The sequence below is a fragment of the Bos indicus genome, chromosome 10, assembly GCF_029378745.1.
Source record: "Bos indicus isolate NIAB-ARS_2022 breed Sahiwal x Tharparkar chromosome 10, NIAB-ARS_B.indTharparkar_mat_pri_1.0, whole genome shotgun sequence".
NCBI classification, from domain to species: Eukaryota; Metazoa; Chordata; class Mammalia; order Artiodactyla; family Bovidae; genus Bos; species Bos indicus.
This window is the reverse complement of record NC_091769.1, coordinates 39,749,952-39,773,109: the sequence shown is the minus strand read 5'-3', so window position 1 is coordinate 39,773,109 and position 23,158 is coordinate 39,749,952. Positions and strand designations below refer to the sequence as shown.

At 36.1% G+C, this 23,158-nt stretch overlaps 1 protein-coding gene across 1 annotated transcript in view; it reads left to right on the top strand.

The window, feature by feature from the left end:
* Positions 1–23,158, top strand: part of MDGA2 (MAM domain containing glycosylphosphatidylinositol anchor 2) — a 917,184-nt gene that overhangs the window by 856,008 nt on the left and 38,018 nt on the right. The window contains exons 12-14 of the mRNA XM_070797384.1: positions 2,239–2,259; positions 9,733–9,888; positions 10,363–10,521. Of these exons, the coding sequence (XP_070653485.1) occupies positions 2,239–2,259; positions 9,733–9,888; positions 10,363–10,521 (336 nt within the window). The remainder of the gene's footprint in view (positions 1–2,238; positions 2,260–9,732; positions 9,889–10,362; positions 10,522–23,158) is intronic.

Here is a 23,158-nt window from a genome sequence, read left to right as displayed (position 1 = left end):
CCACTCCAGTATCCTTGCCTGGAGAATCCCATGGACAGAGATTGGCAGGATACAGTCCATAGCGTTGCAAAGAGTTGGACATGACTGAAGCAAATTAGCACGCGTGCACCTTGCAAGAAAGGGATTATTTTTGTTTGTTTTTCAGTGGAACTAATAAATGTATAGTCCTTTCTCTATGTTATTCATTTCATAATTATCAATGGGGCAAGTACAAGTAGAACAGCTAAAATAATGAGAATATTCTGTCTTCTTGATGTAGAAATAGTAAAAAGTAATTTGTTGATAAACTAATCACTTGGTTAAAATTGATCTCAGTGTACTAAATGTAAAAATTTTATATGAAGATGCTTTGTGCATGTTTGTACATTTATGACATTCATTTTGTATTTTACTACTATGTCCAAGTTTAACAAAAGTGCTTAATGGCAAACACTAGGAACCAGGGACAAAATAGACAATCTTCTGGAGGTTAGATTAGCAGCCCATTTTAATCTTCAGTTAAGTTCAGTTCAGTCACTCAGTCGTGTCTGACTCTTTGTGACCCCGTGTTTTGCAGCACGCCGGGCCTCCCTGTCCATCACCAACTCCCAGAGTTCACTCAAACTCATGTCCATCGAGTCAGTGATGCCATCCAGCCATCTCATCCTCTGGCGTCCCCTTCTCCTCCTGCCCCCAATCCCTCCCAGCATCAGAGTCTTTTCCAATGAGTCAACTCTTTGCATGAGGTGGCCAAAGTACTGGAGTTTGAGCTTTAGCATCATTCCTTCAAAAGAACACCCAGGGCTGATCTCCTTCAGAATGGACTGGTTGGATCTCCTTGCAATTCAAGCGACTCTCAAGAGTCTTCTCCAACACCACAGTTCAAAAGCATCAATTCTTCGGCGCTCAGCTTTCTTCACAGTCCAACTTTTACATCCATACATGACTACTGGAAAAACCATAGCCTTGACTAGACAGACCTTTGTTGGCAAAGTAATATCTCTGCTTTTGAATATGCTATCTAGGTTGGTCATAATTTTCCTTCCAAGGAGTAAGCATCTTTTAATTTCATGGCTACAGTCACCATATGCAGTGATTTTGGAGCCCCCACAAATAAAATCTGACACTGTTTCCCCATCTATTTCCCATAAAGTGATGGGACCAGATGCCATGATCCTCGTTTTTTGAATGTTGAGCTTTAAGCCAACCTTTTCACTCTCCTCTTTCACTTTCATCAAGAGGCTTTTTAGTTCATCTTCACTTTCTGCCATAAGGGTGGTGTCATCTGCATATCTGATGTTATTGATATTTCTCCCAGCAATCTTGATTCCAGCTTGTGCTTCTTCTAGCCCAGCGTTTCTCATGATGTACTCTGCATATAAGTTAAATAAGCAGGGTGACAATATAGTCTTGACGGACTCCTTTTCCTATTTGGACCCAGTCTGTTGTTCCATGTCCAGTTCTAACTGTTGCTTCTTTAGGAGACTGCAATAATGCTTTCTTTCATCCAGAATGAAATTTTCTCTCAGAGTGATAAATGCTTAATCGATATATACAGATACCATTTTGTCTCTTAGGTTAGATATAGTTTTGTTTTTGCTTCAGTAATGTTTACAGTATTCATTTCTTTTCAGGTAGAAATCAATTGGCACTGTAAACACAATTAGTTTTTTGAGATAAATATTTCTTCTTGAGATAAATATTGTAAAAATGCAAATGCATTACCTATCATTTGAAAACTGTGTGTGTGTGAAAGTAATTAAAACAGCATCAAAGTAGCTATTTGTTTTGTCTCACACACAATGACACGATATGAGGATTGCTTTATTTTCATATATACCACATATTTCAAACAGAAGTAGACAATAGCAAAAAAAACTAAAGTGTGTTCTCTGTTAGATAATTGCATTCATTCTTGAAACATCAAGAGTATAGCTTGTCAGCCTCAGTTTTGATTACTTGGTTTTGTTTAGCACTGATTAAGACATAAAAAATCAGCTATTCTATACCTTGGAAAATGATCAAATCCCTTGAGCCATTTAGCATTGATCATTTGGGTACTTTGAGGCTGTTATTGCTGAGTTCCAAAGTAGATTCTATTCAGTCTTCTAGAACAAAATGGATTGCAGATATAATTCTCTCTGGCCACAGTGGGGAAGATCATTAAGTTTTAGTTAGGCACTTATGAGATGCTGATTAGACTTTTATTTATAAAAGATATTTAAGCCATGCTAACATTATTTTTTGCTTTTCTTGTAGCTCCTGTTAATCCTCATTTGAGTAAGTATATTTTCACTTTAAAAATGACACTGTATTTGACAATTTATACAAATAAAAAATGCCTAAACATAAAAAGGTTATTTATCAATTGTTCATATTTGGGTTGACATAGAATGTCTTAGAAATAGTAAAACTGGCGTTAATTGTAAACTTTGAATTCCAAAGCCTATGGACATAAAGACAAATAATTTAATATAGATTATTAACTTTTCCTAAATATTGAGCCATTTCTCCAACATGCTTAACAGTTATTATTTGTGTAACTGTAGTTTATTTATTCCTTTTGTGGCATTGTATATTATTTGTATTGCTATTATTTATTTCTTTATTTTTCACCATTTGATTTCTATATTCAACTCATGAAATATTATATTCACTTAGAAAGTTGGTATTTTAATGGTTCAGTCAAGATTTTTCACTAATCACTATTCCATATTCCAGTCTTATATGAAGAAAAAATAATTTGATTACCATCCTCTTAATAATATTTCATTTTAAAATTAAGAATTGATTTTTGTCCCCTATTTTGTGTCTAGCAAGATATTGTTCTGGTCTAACAAAGAAAGAAGAGCCATCTTTGTACTCTTACTCCTTTCCATTCAACATTCTCAATTTCCTATCCTTAGTGAAGAAAATGTCCAGATCTGTTTTTTCATTTTACTGTATTCTCTTTTCTGTTTTGGCCTTTAACTGATTATATAACAAAGACCAAATTACATAGCCTCCATTCCTGCTGTGTTTCCTCCCTAAGATCCTCTTACTCTGCTTTTGCATAGCCAAACACTAATACTTAATATTTTTATAGATCTTTATTGTTCACATCTTGCTTCAATGCATAAAAGTTCATTTAATCACCCCAATGACCTTTTAATGCAGCTATTCTTATCAGCTCTTTGAGGTTCATTTTTCTTATAATGTTTAGCACAAATGCTTCTTCCTCCACTAATTACTCCCTCATTTTGATTTTCAATTACAGTTTATCTTCATCTATGTGGAAGTTATTTTTTATTTTCTCATATCCTCCAGTAAACTGTAAGATACTTAAGAACTAAATCCATTTCTAGTTTCTCTCTCTGTTTCACTATCTTTGTATCTATAATGGCATCTCATGTTTAGCAGGTGTTCAGTGATCATTTGTTAAAAGAACAAATACATGACAGTTTCAAGATGAATTAATGGCGTAAATAAAATTCTCCCTGGCTTCTACTCAGGGGACTATTGCTAATTAATTACTATATTGACTATGGTTCCTTTAAAGGTAAGTTCTCTGACTGCACTTTCAGTGGAAATGTTTAAAAATAGTTATCACAGAAAGATTAAAAGTAAATACAGGGGAAAGTTGACAAGTATTTCAATTCAAGGCAAGAATTTTGAACAGTCTATCTACTGAACAAAATGCATACATATTTATAGACAGGAAGTGATTGTTAACTGATTACTGCAGTCCAATATAATGAGCACCATTATTTTATGGCAGCTGAGAAAATCTTACAGAAGAGATAATATCAAAGCTGGATCCTGAAAGTTTAATAAAGATCCCTCAGGTAAAGAAGGTGAAGAAAGGCTCGCCTGTCATTGAAAAGGAGATCATGTTCACACACATAATAACTGAACAAAGCTCCATTTGTCTGGTGCACAATGTTCAAAATTATTTAAGCCAGAAATGTGCCCTAAATATGGACAATATTTATTAGAATTTGAATGTCTCCTTTAAAACTTGTGTCCTTCAGATCGCAGGTATTAACTTCTCTTCCTGAGCAAGGACTTCACATGTGTAAAATGGAAATCCAAATGATGCATTGGATTTTCTATTTTTAAAGTAATTTGCAACATAACATTCTATACCAAAATTTCCATTGGCTGTGTACCTTTTGAATTTTTTTAATGATAGTCAATATGGTAGAATATGAGAGTTGTTTAGAAAAAAGAAATGAGTAAATATTACCTAATGATTTCTCTAAGTTATCAAAAGGAAGTAATTATTTTTGTATTTTTGACAGTCAAATGCATTTTTTCTTATTAATTGATTTTTTTTAACCTTCATTACTACCTCCAGATCCCAAACACAGATAACAGTACTTTATCAAAGTCATTCATTATAGATTCATGTTCTTAATACACTAGCTATGCATTATTCAGTAAGAAAAGAAAATAGGCCAATGTATACAAGAAGGTCATGTTTTATTTTAGATTTTTGCTAGGGAAAGTTAATTTTTCATTCCCTAAGACTACTTTTACCTACTTTCCTTAAATGCTACAATATTTTAAATTTTGTCATTTATTTTCAAGGTATAACCTACACATGATAAAATTTACCATATTTTGTGTACACTTATGAAAAAAGAGTTGACCAGTTTAAACAGTCATGTAAGCATCACCACAAGGTTTCATGACCCCTAAAATTTGTTTGTGTTGCTTTGTAGTTCAGCTTCCTTGTACCTCAGCCCCTGCCAAACTTGTTTTATGTTACTATTATTTTGCTATTAATTAGCTACAACTTACTTAGTATTTATTCTCCACAGTTTAATAAAAGGTACCTTCCCAGTAATGATATTGTTAATGAAATTGAAGTGAAAATGAAGCAGTTCAAGGAAAAAAAAAATCTGAGAAAACACTGTAATTAAAACCATTATGCAGGACAAAGGCTAACAGAGTTTTGCAAAGAACATACTGATCATAGTAAACACCCTCGTTCAACAACAAAAGAGATAACTCTACACATGGACATCCCCAGATGGTCAATACCAAAATCAAATTGATTATATTCTTGCAGCCAAAAATGGAGAAGCTCTATATAGTGAGATAGAATAAGACCTGGAGTTCCCTGTGGCTCAGATCATCACCTCCTCATTGCAAAGTTCAGGCTTAAATTGAAGAAAGTAAGGAAAACCACTAAGCCTGTCAGGTATGACCTAAATCAAATCCCTTATGATTATACAGTGGAGGTAACAAATAGATTCAAGGGCTTAGATCTAATAATAGACAGAGTGCCTGAAGAACTATGAACAGAGGTTTGTAACATGTTACAGGAGTAGGTGACTAAAACCAACCCCTAGAAAAATAAATGCAAAAAGGCAAGGTGATTGTCTTGCCTTACAAATTATGAGGCCTTACAAATAGCTGAGAAAAGAGAGGCAAAAGGCAAAGGAGAAAGGGAAAGATATACCCAGCTGAATGCAGAATGTCAGAGAATAGCAAGGAGAGATAAGAAAGACTTCTTCAATGAGCAATGCAAAGAAATAGAGGAAAACAATGAAAAGGGAATGACTGGAGATTTCTTCAAGAAAATTACAGATATCAAGGGAACATTTCATGCAAGGATGGGCACAATAAAGGAAAGAAATGTTATGGACCTAACAGAACCAGAAGAAACTGAAAAGAGGTGGCAAGAATACACAGAACTGTACACAAAAAAGGTCTTAATGACCCAGATAACCACGATGGTGTGATCACTCACCTAGAGCCAGACATCCTGGAGGGTGAAGTCAAATGGGCCATAGGAAGCAGTACCACAGACAAAGCTAATTAAGGTGATGAAATTCCAGCTGAACTATTTAAAATCCTAAAAGATGATGTTGTAAAAGTGCTGCACTCAATATGCCGGCACATTTGGAAATTCAGCAGTAGCCACAGGACTAGAGATGTCAGTTTTCATTCAAATCCCTAACAAGGGCAATGCCAAAGAATGTTCAAACTACCATAAAATTGCAGTCATTTCACTTGCTAGAAAAATAATGCTCAAAATCCTTCAAGCTAGGCTTCAACAGTACATGAACCAAGAACTTCCAGATGTACAAACTGGATTTAGAAAAGGCAGAGGAAACAGATCAAATTTTCAACATCTGCTGGATCATAGAATTAAGCAAGGGAATTTCATAAAAACATCTACTTCTGTTTTTTTTACTACACTAAAACCTTTGACTGTGTGGATCACAACAAACTGTGGAAAATTCTTAAAGAGATGGAAATAGACCATTTTAACCGGCTCCTGAAAAACCTGTATGTAGGACAAGAAGCAACAGTTAGAACTGGACATGGAACAGCAGACTTCAAAATTGGGTTCAAAATTGGGAAAGGAGTATGTCAAGTCTGTGTATTGTCACATTGCTTATCTTAACTTATATGCAGAATACATGCGAAATGCCAGGCTGGATGACTCACAAGCTGGGATTGTGAGAGAGAAATATCAATAACCTCAGGTATGCATATGATACCATGTAATGGTGGAAAGCAAAGAGGAGCTAAAGAACCCCCTAATGGAGTAAAAGATGAGAGTGAGAAAGTTAGCTTAAAATTTAAAACTCGACATTCAATAAATGAAAGTCATGGCATCCAGTCCCATTACTTCATGGCAAACAGATGGGGAAAAAGTGGAAGCAGTGAAAGATTTTATCTCCTTGGGCTCCAAAATCACTGTGGATGGTGACTGCAGTAATGAAAAGAAAAGATGCTTTCTTCTTGAAGCTGAAGGTCTAGGACTTTGGCTACCTTATGGGAAGAAATGACTCTTTGGAAAAGACCCTGATGTTTTGAAAGACTGAAGGCAGAAGGAGAAAGGAACAGCAGAGAATGAGATGGTTGGACGGCATTACCTACTCAATGGACATGAGTTTGAGCAAACTCGGAGAGATGGTGAAGGACAGGGAAGCCTGGAATGTTGCAGTTAATGGGGTCGCAAAGAGCCAGACATGACTTAATGAATGAACAACAGCAACAATACAAACATTAAGTATTTCTATTATAATTCTAAGTTATTTCTTAAAATGAATAAAATGTTACCAAATCTTTCTTCTTATATATTATTTATAATTGATAAGTGACTTATGCATCAACTCAAACTACTAATTTAGCAATGTTTCTTCCAAAAAAGATCATTTGATAATAAAATTTCTAAATGGTTTGAATTTATGTTGGCTTCCATATAAAATTATAGTTTATTTGAAATTCTGTTTAATATAATAAAATGATTTCAAGAATATATTTAACTATATATTACATTTAATATGATAATAATTGTGATATGAGACCTCATATATTGGCAATAAATCAAGTTACTCTTAAATGCCCTTATGCATTTTATTGACTTATATAGTCTTTAAATCAACTTATTTATCCTAATATCCTCTTCCAAAATATTTATATAGAGTAAATTCATGAAATTTTGTCACAGTCTTGTTCTTCATTAGCCTCAAAAAACTTATGTTTTAAATTGAATTGAGGAGGTCTTTCTATTCAGAAGGCTCTTTTAAAAAAAATATTTTGATGGACATTTTTAACTAAAACCGAATATCATTTGTTGTCAAGAGAACCATATTGTCCTCCAGGTTCATCCATGTTATTGCAAATGGCAGAATAATCATTTTCAAGGCTAAATGATATCCTATTGCATATATCTGCCATAACTTCTTTACTCATTCATCCATTAATGGAAACTTGGGTTAGGACTGTATGAGTCCATGGGGTCGCAGAGAGTCGGAGATGACTGAACAACTTTCAAATAATACTATTTTTCAAATAATATTTGATTTCCAAATAATATTATTTTTCAAATAATACTGCAATGGACATGGAAAGCACATATCGCTTTGAGGTATTCATTTCATTTTCTTTGGATGTATGTTCTTAAGAGATATTACTGGATAATATGGTGGTTCTGTCTTTAGATTTTTTTTAAGGAAACTTCATTCTGTTTTTCATAATAGCTGTACCAATATATATTCCAACCAATAGTATACATGTTTTCTGTGGTTCCATAAGAGTTTTAGGAACTTTTTTTTTCTATTTCTGTTTTAAAAAAAAAATGCCACAGGTATTTTCAGAGAGGATGCATTGACTCTAAAGATCACCTTGGGTAGAAAAGATATTTTAACTGTACTAATTCTTCCAATCCAAGAATGTAAGATGTCTTTCCATTTATTTGTGTCCTCTGTAATTTCTGTCATCAGTATGTTGTAGTTTTCAATACATAAATCTTTCATATATTTTGCTAAGTTTATTCTTAAGTATTTTATTATTTTTGATGCTACTGAAAATGAGATAATTTTATTAATTCCCTTTTCTGGCAGTTCATTGTTAGTGTGTAGAGACACAGATTAATTCAGGAGCATGGTTCCAACTTCAAGGGCTCCACTCCCAAGAATATCTCATAAATTTAACCTATTGCAGGGGGAAAATGTGGGAGTCTTTATTATTTAGATGTCTATAACTTTGTGAATTGAAGGGAATCTGTACTCAGTTTTTACTTCATTATTTACTAGCTGACATTAGCCAAAACTTTCTTTTCTGTGAACCTCATGAGTTAGTATTTCTGTATTTTTATAGAGTTCTTAAAGATTGAATGAAATAATGCAAGCTTTCTTTATTTTTTTCAGTTAAAGATATTAGTTACTCCTGTGTTTCAAGCAGGGCCCATTCCAGTAAGAAAACCCTTTAATACCTAGAAACATTACTACCATTCTCTGAACTTCTTGTTTGGTCTGAGCTCAGCATGTGGCTGGCATCCAAGAAATCCCAGTTCTTCCATAGGTTCTTCATAAAATCTTTTCATTACTTTGAAGTAAAGCTGCTCAGTCATGTCCAACTTTTGCGACCCCATGGATTGCAGCTTACAAGGCTCCTCTGTCCATGGAATTTTCTAGGCAAGAGTACTGGAGTGGGTTGTCATTTCCTTCTCCAAGGGATCTTCCCAAGCCAGGGATGGAACCGGGGTCTCCCGCATTGCAGGCAGATGCTTTATTGTCCAAGCCGCTTCCCTTGTGGCTCAGCTTGTAAAGAATCTGCCTGCAATGTGGGAGACCTGGGTTCAATCTCTGGGTTGGGAAGATCCCCTGGAGTATTCTGGCCTAGAGAATTCCACAGACAGTCTACGGGCAAAGAATCGGGCACGACTGAGCAACTTTCATTACTTTATTTCTAGTGAGTTGTAAGCATCTGGCAAATCCACATTCAAATAAAGTATTAAAGATAACTACTTTTTAAAAATAATTTGCCATTATCTTTCCTTAAGTAAGCCTCCATTTGTGCAAATGAGTATGCGTGACAGCATCTGCAGATGTGGTATGAAATACTGTAGGCTGAAGGTAGATAGCTAAAGTACCATCAGGTAATTTAAGACTGTTTTCTAATTGTTCTGTTTGGATTGTTCCTATACTTGAAGAAGGAAAGTTGGGAAATTCTTCAGCCATAATTCAATCAGGCAGCACATTCTTTATTTTCAATTAGTTGGATATTTCAGAGGAAAATGGTTTGGGTTTAAATTGTTAAATAAGAGGCTGATTTACATATCAAGATTATTTTTCATTTCCATTAAAATTGAAGTAGCTTTAGGTTTAGTTGTCATACTGCACATTATTTTGGCTATGGTGCCATTATTGCAACCTTGCATTATTATTGCTGTATGTTTTAAATTTTTCTTAGAAGACTATTGCAATGTTTGTATTAATTTAACTTATTGTAATTAAAATTTGCCAACAGGAGAATTTCACTGTGGATTTGAAGATGGTAACATTTGTTTGTTCACCCAAGATGATACAGATAATTTTGACTGGACAAAACAAAGTACTGCAACAAGAAATACAAAATATACTCCAAACACTGGACCTAATGCTGATCGGAGTGGCTCCAAAGAAGGTATGAGGGTATGAAATGGTGTGTTCATATCAATCATACTCTAGCCTGGACTTTTAAAAATGCTATTATGCTAAATGTGAAATGCAAGAGAATGTTTAGCTATAGATTTAAATATTTTGGAATAAAACATGAAATTTTTTATGTACCATATCAAGTATTCAGTTATTTCCAAAGTTTGTAATCATTAATTTTCACCGAGAACTTACTGACCTGTATAAAGAGATTAGGAATTTTTTTGACAATTCAAGTTAAAAATTCCAGTTTTGCCTCATTTTTATACATTTTTAAATTTTTATTTTTAATTATGTATATTATTTATTTTTATATTATGTTTGCATATATCGATTTTATAAATAAGATGCAGACTCCCCTATCAATTTTACTATTAATATATATGAAAATTCTAACCTCTCAGTGATTTTAAATTTCATGTCACCTACTAATAATTTGTCTACACATTTTGTCTTTTCAAAGGTTTTTATATGTACATTGAGACATCTCGACCCAGACTGGAAGGAGAAAAGGCTCGACTTCTCAGCCCTGTTTTCAGCATAGCTCCCAAAAACCCTTATGGACCCACAAACACTGCGTATTGTTTCAGCTTCTTTTATCACATGTATGGACAACATATAGGTGAGATGGCAAAAATTACTGTTTCTTCTAAAGTAAATCATAATTTGGAACAAAAAGGTTCACAAACACATAAGATGAAGTCAATTTTAGTCAAAGAATATCATCATTAAATTTTTAATGGCTCAACTGCACATTGACAATGAGATGCAAAGAATGTTAGCCCATCATGTTCTGATTTCCCAAATTTAGATTAGAATTTGAAATTTGGGGGCATTACCTCTGTCCTCTGGAATCCTAATTTAGGCCGACCTAAATTAGGTTAAGTTCTTCATGAGATCTTCTTGGGACTCAATACCAGCATAATTTACACTGTTTCTTTCCAAAGAAATGTGCTTGGATAATGACTCAATGTATATTAATGACCATGAAAAGCAATATTGTCACATTTGGAAGACAAGTGCTTTTAGCAATATGTACACATTTGAAATATTGGTGTGATAGCTTCTTGTTTGTAAAGTGTGCCTAACATACCTAGTAGGATTTAAGAATATCCTTGATCCTGAAAAACATACAAAGTTGAAGACACACTCCCTTCCCTTAAAGATCCTAAGAGTAACAGAGGCTAAGATGAGTAATTACACAATCATGCTAGGCAGAATACCACATAACCTCAAGAAAGAACCTAATAAACTTGTTAAGAGTAGGGAGGTAGAGGACAGAAGGAGTTCATACAGATCTACAGTTCTTTATGTGTAATTATAAAATCAAACCAACTGAACACAAACTGTTTTAAATTTAATTATTTGGCAACCACTTTCTAGCCTGATCTGCCTATGTTAGAATATAAGACCTGAACTGATATAAACCCATGTATAGTCTTTATTTATCCAAACGAATATGAACATATATACTATTTTCAGCAAAAATATTATTGTGTTTAATTGTGGGATTCTGTTTTAGTTCTTAAGAACTAAAGAACTAAACTTTAAGAACTAAAACAGATTATATATTACATAAGACACACTCTTAACTATAAAATAAGATAAAATTCTGAATGGTGAAGCATATCTAGCTCTACAGAGCTTGGCACAGGACTGTGGATCTTTATCTATTTGGAGGATAAGGCAGTGCCTTGGGACAAAGGGAAACGTTTCTCTATGAAGGAAGGGTGCATTTTCAATAGACAGAGATAAGCATAGGGAAGATTGTTTTTGTTCAGCCGCTCGGTCATGTCCAACTCTTTGCGACCCCATGAAGAGAAGGGCACCAGGCTTCCCTGTTCTTCACCATCTCCCAGAGCTTGCTGAAACTCATGTCCATCGAGTTGGTGATGCCATCTAACCATCTCATCCTCTGTCGTCCCCTTCTCTTCCTGCCTTCAGTCTTTCCTAGCATCAGGGGCTTTTCTAATGAGTTGACTTTTTGCATGAGGTTGCCAAAGTATTGGAGTTCAGCTTCAGCATCAGTCCTTCGAATGAATATTCAGGACTGATTTCCTTTAGGATTGACTGGTTTGATCTCCTTGCAGTCCAAGGGACTTTGAAGAATCTTCTCCAACACCACAATTCAAAAACATCAATTTTCTGGCACTCAGGTTTCTTTATGGTCTGACTCTCACATCCATACATGACTAGTGGCAAAACCATGGCTTTGACTATATGGACCTTTGAGGCAAAGTGATGTCTCTGCTTTTTAATATGCTGTCTGGTGTTGTCATAGCTTTTCTTCCAAGAAGCAAGTGTGTTTTGATTCCATGGCTGCAATCCACCATCTGCAGTGATTTTGGAGCCCAAGAAAATAAAGTCTGACACTGTTTCCATTGTTTCCCCATCTATTTGCCAATAAGTGATGAGACCAGATGCCATGATCTTCATTTTTTGAATATTGAGTTTTAAGCCAGCTTTTTCACTCTCCTCTTTCACTTTCATCAAGTGGCTCTTTAGTTCCTCTTTGCTTTCTGCAATTAGGGTGGTCTCATCTGCACATTTGAGGTTATTGATATCTCTCCCGGCAATCTTGATTCCAGCTTGTGCTTCATCCAGCCCGGCATTTTTCATGATGTAATCTGCATATAACTTAAATAAGCTGGGTGACAATATGCAGCCATTATGTATTCCTTTCCCAATTTGGAACCAGTCCGTTGTCCCATGTCCGGTTCTAACTGTTGCTTCTTGATCTGCATACAGTTTTCTCAGGAGGCAAGTAAGGTGTTCTGGTATTCCCATCTCTTTAAGAATTTTCCACAGTTTGTTGTGATACACACAAAGTCTTTAGCATAGTTAATGAAGCAGAAATAGATGTTTTTCTCAAATTATCTTGCTTTATTTTGTGATCCAACAGATATTGGCAATTTCATCTCTTATTCCTCTGCCTTCTCTAAATCCAGCTTGAACATCTGGAAGTTTTTGATTCATGTACTGTTGAAGCCTGGCTTGTAGAATTTTGAGCATTACTTTGTTAGCGTGTAAAATGAATGCAATTGTGCGGTAGTTTGAACATTCTTTGGCATTGCCTTTCTTTGGGATTGAAACGAAAACTGATCTTTTCCAGTCCTGTGGCCACTGCTTTTTCCAAATTTTCTGGCATATTGAGTGCAGCACTTTCACAGCATCATCTTTTAGGATTTGAAATAGCTCCACTGGAATTCCATCACCTCCCCTAGCTTTGTTCGTAGTGATGCTTCCTAAGGCCCACTTGACTTTGCAGGGAAGATTAGGGTCTGGTAATGAAAAAACAAAATGTGGATGTGAGAAATATTAATTGTCTTAATATAAATTTAACAAATCTAAAACTGAAAATTTGTTGTTTTTCTTTAGTCACTAGGTCGTGGTCAACTCGTTGAGACACTATAGACTGTAGCCCTCCAGGCTCCTCTGTCCTTGGAATTTCCCAGGCAATAATACTGGTGGGTTGCCATTTCCCTCACCAGGGGATCTTCCCAGCCCAGGGATGGAACCTATGTCTCCTGTATTGCAGGTGGATATTTTATCACTGAGCCACCAAGGAAGCCCCTAAAAATATAAACATTTTCCTATAAATTAATAAATTTGTGCACAGATTACCAGCTATTATACTTATTTAAGTGAAGTAATCCTTTTAATAAGTTTGTAAAGATGAGCATCACTCTCCATCTTTTACAGTTTAAGAAAGTTTAACCTTTGTGAATTTGTATGAATTACAAAATTGTTTATGCTGGTTTCAAATTCATAGCCAAAATTATTAACCAGTATTCTTTACAATGGAGTAGTTGGTGACAAACTCAAAAAAGGAAACTCCTGTGCAGTGAAAAAAAAAAATATGCCCTCAACATGAAGTCAGGAAATCTATGTGGGAATTTGGTTGTAGCACTCAGTCTTTGTAAGAATGTACAGAATTCACTTAAAATATCTGGATCTAGGTCTCCTCATCTTTAAAATATGAATAGTGATTCCTATTTCAGAAATTTGTAGTTTCAGAGCTCCCCTGGCAGTCCAGTGGTTAAGACTGTGCCTTCCAAATGCAGTTGGTATGTGTTCCATCCTTGGTCAGGGAATTAGTAATCCCACATATCTAGCAGCCAAAAAAGCAGAACATAAAAAAACAGAAGCAATATTTTAACAAGTTCAATAAGACTTTAAAAAATGATCACATCAAAAATATCTTTAAAAAATTAAGTATGAATTTTTTTTTAAAAAGACTGTTGTAATTCAAGTTAAATAAGATAATGTACATGAAATCTTCAGATGGTAGACACTCATAATGTTAGGTTACTTTGAATTTCAAAGAGGAGCAATATTAGCAATCATAAAATAATAGCTAATATTTATGAAATACTCATGATGGACCAGGACACTATTCCTAACATGTGATAGATTATTTCTCTTAATCTTTACAATAGACATTTAGACTCATTAAAAATGTTATCCTGTTTTATAGATAATGAAATTAAAATACCGAGAACATTAGTTACCATGCCGATCATATCATAACTGAAAAGTGTGTGTTTGCACTTAGTCATGTCCAACTCTTTGCACCCAACAGACTGTAGCACACCAGATTCCTGTCCATGGGATTCTTCGGGCAGGAATACTGGAGTGGGTTGTCCTAGCCTCCTCTAGGGGATCTTCTCGACTTAGGAATTGAACCCATGTGTAGTGAAGCCATAATACTAATCTGGGAAGCTGGACATGTAGCCTGCCTGCTTCACCTGCAAGGAGACTGTTGGAATATCCTGAAAGCTAAGCTGTTTTGTAGTCAGGGAAAACTTACTACAGAGTTTCTACAGACAACATGTATAGTGACATCTATGATTTGAGGAAGTAAATCTCGTAAGCATAGGTAAAATTATTGAAAAACAGGATACAGACTGGAAAAGCAATTAAAAAGCTATGAGAATAGTCATGGGTTCACTGCAGCCTAAACTATGAAAGGGAATAAATCTCAACACAATTGCCAGACCATATTATTTATTGTGAGATTACTGTTTTATTACCAGTATAGGATTAGCTTAACTCTAATTCTTCTCTTTAATCAGGTATGATTTCACATACTCTATTTTGACTATATTTCATGGACTTTTTTTTTTCTTTTCTTCCAGTATACCTTGAAACAGGCATATTTTAAAATGGTTTTCAAAAAATAATTTCAAGATGAATATTTTGAATTACTTTAATTGAGCAAGCTATGCATTTACCTTATTTGTGAGGCTGGCTTCCTTCGATTCCCTCTCAAATGTTTTGCATATTTATGCTGAGTTTCAAGATAATTTCAGTATACTTTTAACTTCACCACTGTTATTCTTATGCACTTTATTGTCAATGAATGCCAACTTGTTCTGCAGTTTTGTTCTGATTATTTCAAAGAAAAGGCAGTTCTCCATTTTTTCCGTGTTCTCAAAAATCTACTATTTTGATACCTGTGCCATTTCTCTGCTTCCTCAGAGACCCAAAGTTTGCAGGTATTAGGTATATCACTAGGGTCCCCTCTCAGCAGGAACAATTGAGCTGCTAAAATCTAGGCAAAAATACCTGTCGCAGACATTGACTACTCAGTCAATGACAGTTAGATGAGTTACCTCATTAGAAAGATACTGCCTGTATCTAAAACCTTCCCTCTTTGCAAATAATATTATAAGATGTTCATTCATCTGTTAACTTGGGGTGGAGGGTGGGGGTGGGCATTTATCATCACTGGTTTTACAAACTAGTCTCAGTTTTATCCGTTCTTTTGGAAAACAAGATTCAAAATGGTTTGTCCTGGATTTCTAATCACATACTTGGGATTATTACTTCTTGAGTAACCATGAGTAATCTTTGCTCTTTTGGTTGGCGCTAATGGACAGTATATCATTGAAAAGAGTCACAAATTTTTAAATACTACAAAAATGGATGCTCAGTTATTCATTATTTATTAGTTTCCTTTTTGAAATGAAGTCAAATATGTTATATTACTTATCTATTATTGCTGCATGATAAGATTCTCCCATGTTTCGTGACTTAAAGCAATAAAGATTGATGATCTCACATTTTCTGTGGGTCAGGAGTATACGTATGGCTTAGCTGAGTGCTTGTAGCTCTGGGTCTCTCATGAGGCTGCAGACAAGCAATCAGGTAGGACTTCAGCCTAAGTCAAAGACTTCACTTGGGGATGATACACTTCTAAGCTCACCTTTTAGGATTTTGGCAGGTCTCACTCCCTCACAGGTGTTAGACTAAGGATATTGATTTCTTGCTGTCTGTTGGCCAGAGGCCATTCTCAGTTCTTCACCATATGGACATCTCTCTAAGACTGTCTCATGGCAGCAGACTTCCTCCAAAGCAAGTGATCCATGAGAGAGAGCAAATACACACCTGACATTTGTTATAACCTAGTTGCTGGAGTGACATCCCATAGCTTCTGTCTTTTTCTATTTATTACAACTGAGTTGATCATCCCAATTCACATTCAGGGGAGGAAATGATACACAAGTGTTAATCCTAAGAGGTTGAAAACATTGGGTGGCATCTTAGAGATTGTCTGCCACACTTTTACAGTTTCTTGTTAAGTTTTCATCAAAATTGATTTGAGAAAAAAATAAATGAGAGCTATAATGTGTCACCTTTAAACTAACTGTTGATTCATAGGTACATGACACAATATCTGACTATTTGTAATAACTTAAGATTACTACCGCACAATTGCACTCATCTCACACGCTAGTAAAGTAATGCTCAAAATTCTCCAAGCCAGGCTTCAGCAGTATGTGAACTGTGAACTTCCTGATGTTCAAGCTGGTTTTAGAAAAGGCAGAGGAACCAGAGATCAAATTGCCAACATCTGCTGGATCATGGAAAAAGCAAGAGAGTACCAGAAAAACATCTATTTCTGCTTTATTGACTATGCCAAAGCCTTTGACTGTGTGGATCACAATAAACTGTGGAAAATTCTGAAAGAGATGGGAATACCAGACCACCTGATCTGCCTCTTGAGAAATTTGTATGCAGGTCAGGAAGCAACAGTTAGAACTGGACATGGCACAACAGACTGGTTCCAAATAGGAAAAGGAGTTCGTCAAGGCTGTATATTGTCACCCTGTTTATTTAACTTATATGCAGAGTACATCATGAGAAACGCTGGACTGGGAGAAACACAAGTTGAAATCAAGATTGCCTGGAGAAATAGCAATAACCTCAGATATGCAGATGACACCACCCTTATGGCAGAAAGTGAAGAGGAACTCAAAAGCCTCTTGATGAAAGTGAAAGTGGAGAGTGAAAAAGTTGGCTTAAAGCTCAACATTCAGAAAATGAAGATCATGGCAGCCAGTCCCACCACTTCATGGGAAATAGATGGGGAAACAGTGGAAACAGTGTCAGACTTTATTTTTCTGGGCTCCAAAATCACTACAGATGGTGATTTCAGCCATGAAATTAAAAGACGCTTACTCCTTGGAAGGAAAGTTATGACCAACCTAGATAGCATGTTCAAAAGCAGAGACATTACTTTGCCAACAAAGGTTCGTCTAGTCAAGGCTATGGTTTTTCCTGTGGTCATGTATGGATGTGAGAGTTGGACTGTGAAGAAGGCTGAGTGCCGAAGAATTGGTGCTTTTGATCTGTGGTGTTGGAGAAGACTCTTGAGAGTCCCTTGGAGTGCAAGGAGATCCAACCAGTCCATTCTGAAGGAGATCAGCCCTGGGTGTTCTTTGGAAGGATGATGCTAAAGCTGAAACTCCAGTACTTTGGCCACCTCATGTGAAGAGTTGACTCATTGGAAAAGACTCTGATGCTGGGAGGGATTGGGGGCAGGAGGAGAAGGGGACGCCAGAGGATGAGATGGCTGGATGGCATCACTGACTCGATGGACGTGAGTCTGGGTGAACTCCGGGAGTTGGTGATGGACAGGGAGGCCTGGCGTGCTGGGATTCATGGGGTCGCAAAGAGTCAGACACAACTGAGCAACTGATCTGATCTGATCTGATCTGAAGATTATTTCAGCAGTCCTAAACCACAAGTAAGCAATTTGATTCTTGATTAATCAGCTAAATTTCTAACTTTCTTGCAAAGAAATTGAACCTCATATGAGTTCACTGGATATGACAAAAACTTATTAAAAATCAGTAAAATATATACTTCATTTATTTCTGAAAATAAGAATGTGAAATATAAACATCAAAACATACCAGGAATTTAAATATAAAAATACAAAAGACACTTATGAATATAGTCATTGAACTTAATAACAATGGTTCAATACAGTTGTGTCTCTAGAAAGCTACTTTCACTATGAAACAAATAGGAAGTAAGGAAAAGGAGTTCATTAATGAAATCTATTCTCATTAATCCTGAGACGGAGGCAGAAGTGATACAGCAGAGTGAGGTGGATTGTACGAGGTGGGATTGTAAATAAGAGGAAAAGAAGTTAATAGAAAAGGTAGGTTTAGAGATACATAAAGCAGCATGAAGCAAGTTTCTTAAAGAGATGGGAATTTAAAAATCTAGTGGGGGATTAGCCTTGAAAAAGATACTCATGTCTCTTCCACTGAGTTGGGATAAAAACAATTAAAACTGCTTCTGATTCATTCTTTGTTGCAAAAACCAGCAAATAGATGCAAAATTTGTCTTCCTAATAGTTTGTTTTCTGTTTAAAATAAATGCAAATGTTGCATTTTGAAGAATAAGCCATTTTTAAAAAGTGGTAAATGAAAAGAAATACTGATCAGGGATATAGAGAGCTGGTGAGATCAGAGATCAAGAAGTCATTCTTCAGCCTTTTTAAATGTATTTTGGTATGGAGTGTTCAGTTTGACTCTCCATCACTTCTTTTTGAAAATACCTTATTTATTTATTTGGCTGCACTGGGTCTTAGTTGCGACACAGGAAACTTTGAACTTCGTTTCTGTCTGCAGGCTCTGAGCTGTGGCATGTGGGGTCTAGTTCCCTGACCAAGGATCAAACCCCAGCCCCCTGCATTGGGAGCATATAGTCTCAGCCACTGGACCACCAGGAAAGTCTCTACATTGCTTCTTGTGTATTGTACCGAATTAGTCTGCTAACTACTTTTCTTGTTGTCTCTTTAGCCCCAAGTTTCTGGGGGTAAAGATCATTCTCTAAAACTAATAACATAAAGACCTCAGGGATGCATGATCCCCTGGCTTCTCTTTGGGGAGGCTCCCTCGTTTATTCCAATTCTGCATGAATTTCTCCAAATTGATCTGTGTTGTATCTAGGGCTTCTTTACAGTCTCTCTCCTGCTCTCTTTCTTTTTTTTTTTTTTTTTAACCTGCTTGAACTGTATGCTTGGGGAGAGCAGAAACAATGTTTCTTCCCATCAGGTGGTACTCTGCAAATGTAAATGTTTAAGTGACCTCTCCATCAATATTTATTAAGTAAATGAATGTTTTTTAAAACATATGGTAGAAGTAGTACTTCCCTTAATCATCTAGGTAACTCTTTTCTTCCTTCAAAATCCAATTCAAGGACATCTGCTAAACTTCTTCCCCATCATCCCTGCTCATTCTATTCTCATAACACTTGGTCCACATCTTTGTACACATGTTTGGTACACATGTTTGTTGTTACCCTGACCCCTGATAGATCATAAGCTCCTCGAGAGAAATAAGCATGATTTATTCATATTTAATCTTCTGGAAAAAACAAATTGCCCAATAGACTTTTGTAAATGATACAAACAGGTACTTTAACTTCTAACTTCTAAAAGAGTGAAAAAATGAGGGAAATGAAAGCATTAGTTTAGGTTGAAAATTGAAAGTAGTTTCACCAAGATCTTATAGGATAAGTTGGAGGAAAAATAGGAGTTAATCATTGACAACTTGATTGTGAATTCAAGTTTTATGGCAGCTTAACCATAGACTAAAACAAAAGTGTCACACATTTCTTAACAATTTAAAAGGAAACTTATCTTTATGAAAGTACTCGGTACTTGGTGAAAGGATTCAGTGCTGCTGCTAAGTCGATTCAGTTGTATCGGACTCTGTGGGACCCCAAGGACTGCAGCCCACCAGGCTCTTCCATTCATGGGATTTTTCCAGGCAAGAGCACTGGAGTGGGATGCCATTGCCTTCTCCGGAAAGGACTCAGTACCTATAAGCAATATAGATATTGCTACATGGATGTGTGCTAAGTCACTAAGTTGTGTCCGACTCTGTATGACCATATAGACTATAGCCTGCCAGACTCCTCTGTCCATGGGATTCTCCAGACAGGAATACTGGAGTTGCTATGCCTTCTTGCAGGGGATCTTCCCGACCCAGGCATCGAACTTACCTCTCTTACTGTCTATTGAATTGCCAGGTGGGTTCTTTCCCACTAGCGTCACCTGGGAAGCCCAAATATTGCTATATTATATATATATTGCTATACTCTTAGCAATATCTTCACTTAGAACTTTAAGAAAAACCATAAAACATGTACAATAAAAATTGTATATACTAATAGGGCATAATACATTAGATAGTAAAATTTGGGTTTTCAGCTGCAATATTGTGATACAAATATGTTGCATTATGAAGATCTAACAAAATGTAAAAATAAAATTTAATGAATCTGAAAAAATTAATGAATCTGAAATTAAACTCTTGATAAGTTTCTCTTAATATGATATTCAGTTCATCCTTTAGCAAGAGCTGAATTAAAGCTTTCTCCATGCTGACATTCAAAGGTTTTTAAATGGAGACTTAAATGTTTTTATATAAGATATAAAGAAAACAAAGGTGACAATCTTTTGCATGATTTTAGGAGTCTGATTTTTATTCTTGTTTTAGGCAAAGATCCTATTTCTTCTGGTCAGTAATTTTAAATCGACATTTTTGCTTATATTTCAAATACATTCATCAAACAGAAAATCTGCTCATACACTTTTTTATCGCCTCTTTGGACTTAAACACCATGTGAGAGACAGTTTGAGCCTAAAAAAAAAATTAAGATGCTATTATTTTAGGGTTTAATTACATTGACTATAGAAGTACTTCAGCAAAATAAATGTATAATTTTGAGACACTTGCATTTGGACCACTTCTCAGAATTAAGGCCCTTGCAAAAGACAATTCTCAGGTAGCTGGGAGTCTAGATAAGGTTGTTTAATATTCTACACTTAAATACAAGAGAATAGTTACCAACAGTGGGCTATTTGTTAATAATTGATATTAAAGTACTCTTTCTTTTAAGAATTAGATAATGCTTCTAGCAAAGTCTTGTTTATAGTTAATACTGCTAATGCCAGTGTCATCAGTGAGGAGATAATGAGGTAGAAAGAAGACATTAATTCCCTAAATTGCTTTGTTAAATTAAGCTGTATTTTTAAGGGGGTGGTGGATAGAATTTAACCATGATTTATTACCACTTATAATCAAAATATTATTACAGAACCTTGTCACAGACTCTCCAACAAGACTATATGTAACATCTAGTACATTTACCTTTTAAGTCTCTGATTATGAACCATCAGTTACCCCTAAATATAGTTTCTTCCTACTTAATTATTCATTGATGATGGTATTGCAGAGGAGGAAGAAATTTTCCTCTATCTTTCTGGGTTCTGACTGGTCTAAGAATTAAATTTACATGAGAAATGCAGGTCAGGAAGCAACAGTTAAAACTGGACATGGAACAACAGACTGGTTCCAAATAGGAAAAGGAGTTCGTCAAGGCTGTATATTGTCACCCTGTTTATTTAACTTATATGCAGAGTACATCATGAGAAACACTGGACTGGAAGAAACACAAGCTGGAATCAAGATTGCTGGGAGAAATATCAATAACCTCAGATATGCAGATGATACCACCCTATGGCAGAAAGTGAAGAGGAACTCAAAAGCCTCTTGATGAAAGTGAAAGTGGAGAGTGAAAAAGTTGGCTTAAAGCTCAACATTCAGAAAATGAAGATCATGGCATCCGGTCCCACCACTTCATGGGAAATAGATGGGGAAACAGTGGAAACAGTGTCAGATTTTATTTTTCTGGGCTCCAAAATCACTGCAGATGGTGATTTCAGCCATGAAATTAAAAGACGCTTACTCCTTGGAAGGAAAGTTATGACCAACCTAGATAGCATATTCAAAAGCAGAGACATTACTTTGCCAACAAAGGTTCGTCTAGTCAAGGCTATGGTTTTTCCTATGGTCATGTATGGATGTGAGAGTTGGACTGTGAAGACGGCTGAGCGCCAAAGAATTGATGCTTTTGAACTGTAGCGTTGGAGAAGACTCTTGAGAGTCCCTTGGACTGCAAGGAGATCCAACCAGTCCATTGTGAAGGAGATCAGCCCTGGGATTTCTTTGGAAGGAATGATGCTAAAGCTGAAACTCTAGTACTCTGGCCACCTCATGTGAAGAGTTGACTCATTGGAAAAGACTCTGATGCTGGGAGGGATTGGGGGCAGGAGGAGAAGGGGACGCCAGAGGATGACATGGCTGGATGGCATCACTGACTCGATGGACGTGAGTCTAAGTGAACTCCTGGAGTTGGTGATGGACAGGGAGGCCTGGTGTGCTGCGATTCATGGGGTCACAAAGAGTCGGACACGACTGAGCGAGTGATCTGATCTGATCTGAGATAAATTAACAGGAGAAAAATCACATAGAGTTTTGTAATCTGTATACTGGAGAGAGACCCTGAAAAACAGTAGCCAAATGACCAAATGAGGAAATGACCAAAGTCCTCATTTTAAATAATCTTCTCTGCTAAAGACAAGAGGATATTGAGGCTGGGGAGTCATTTATAAGAGGAAAAGCACAGTAATCAAGGGTGATTGTGATGCAGATTTAAGTCATTACCTTCACCATTGCTAAGCCTTTCCAGAGATTTGGTTGTCCTCTTTCTTACGTGGGCTTCCCAGGTGGCTCTAGCGGTAAAGACTCCACCTGCCAACGCAGGAGATTGAAGAAGAACCCTTCCCTGGGTTAGGAAGATCCATACCCTGGCGGAGGAAATGGCAACACACTGCAGTATTCTTGCTTGGAGAATCCCATGCACAGAGGAGCCTGGTGGGCTGTGGTCCTTCAGGTCTCAAAGAGTCTTACACAACTGAAGCAACTTGGCATGCATGTAGGCATGCGTATGTATGCCCAGGCTTACAGATGGAGATTTCCCTTTTAAATGTACATGTTTCTTACCAAGCAGCAGCTCCTACTTGCTTTTCAGAGAATTTCCCATTTCTGCTGATTTTCAGAAAATAAGAGGCTTAAAACAATTAATATGCCAAGGAGACATGTTTTAGAGGG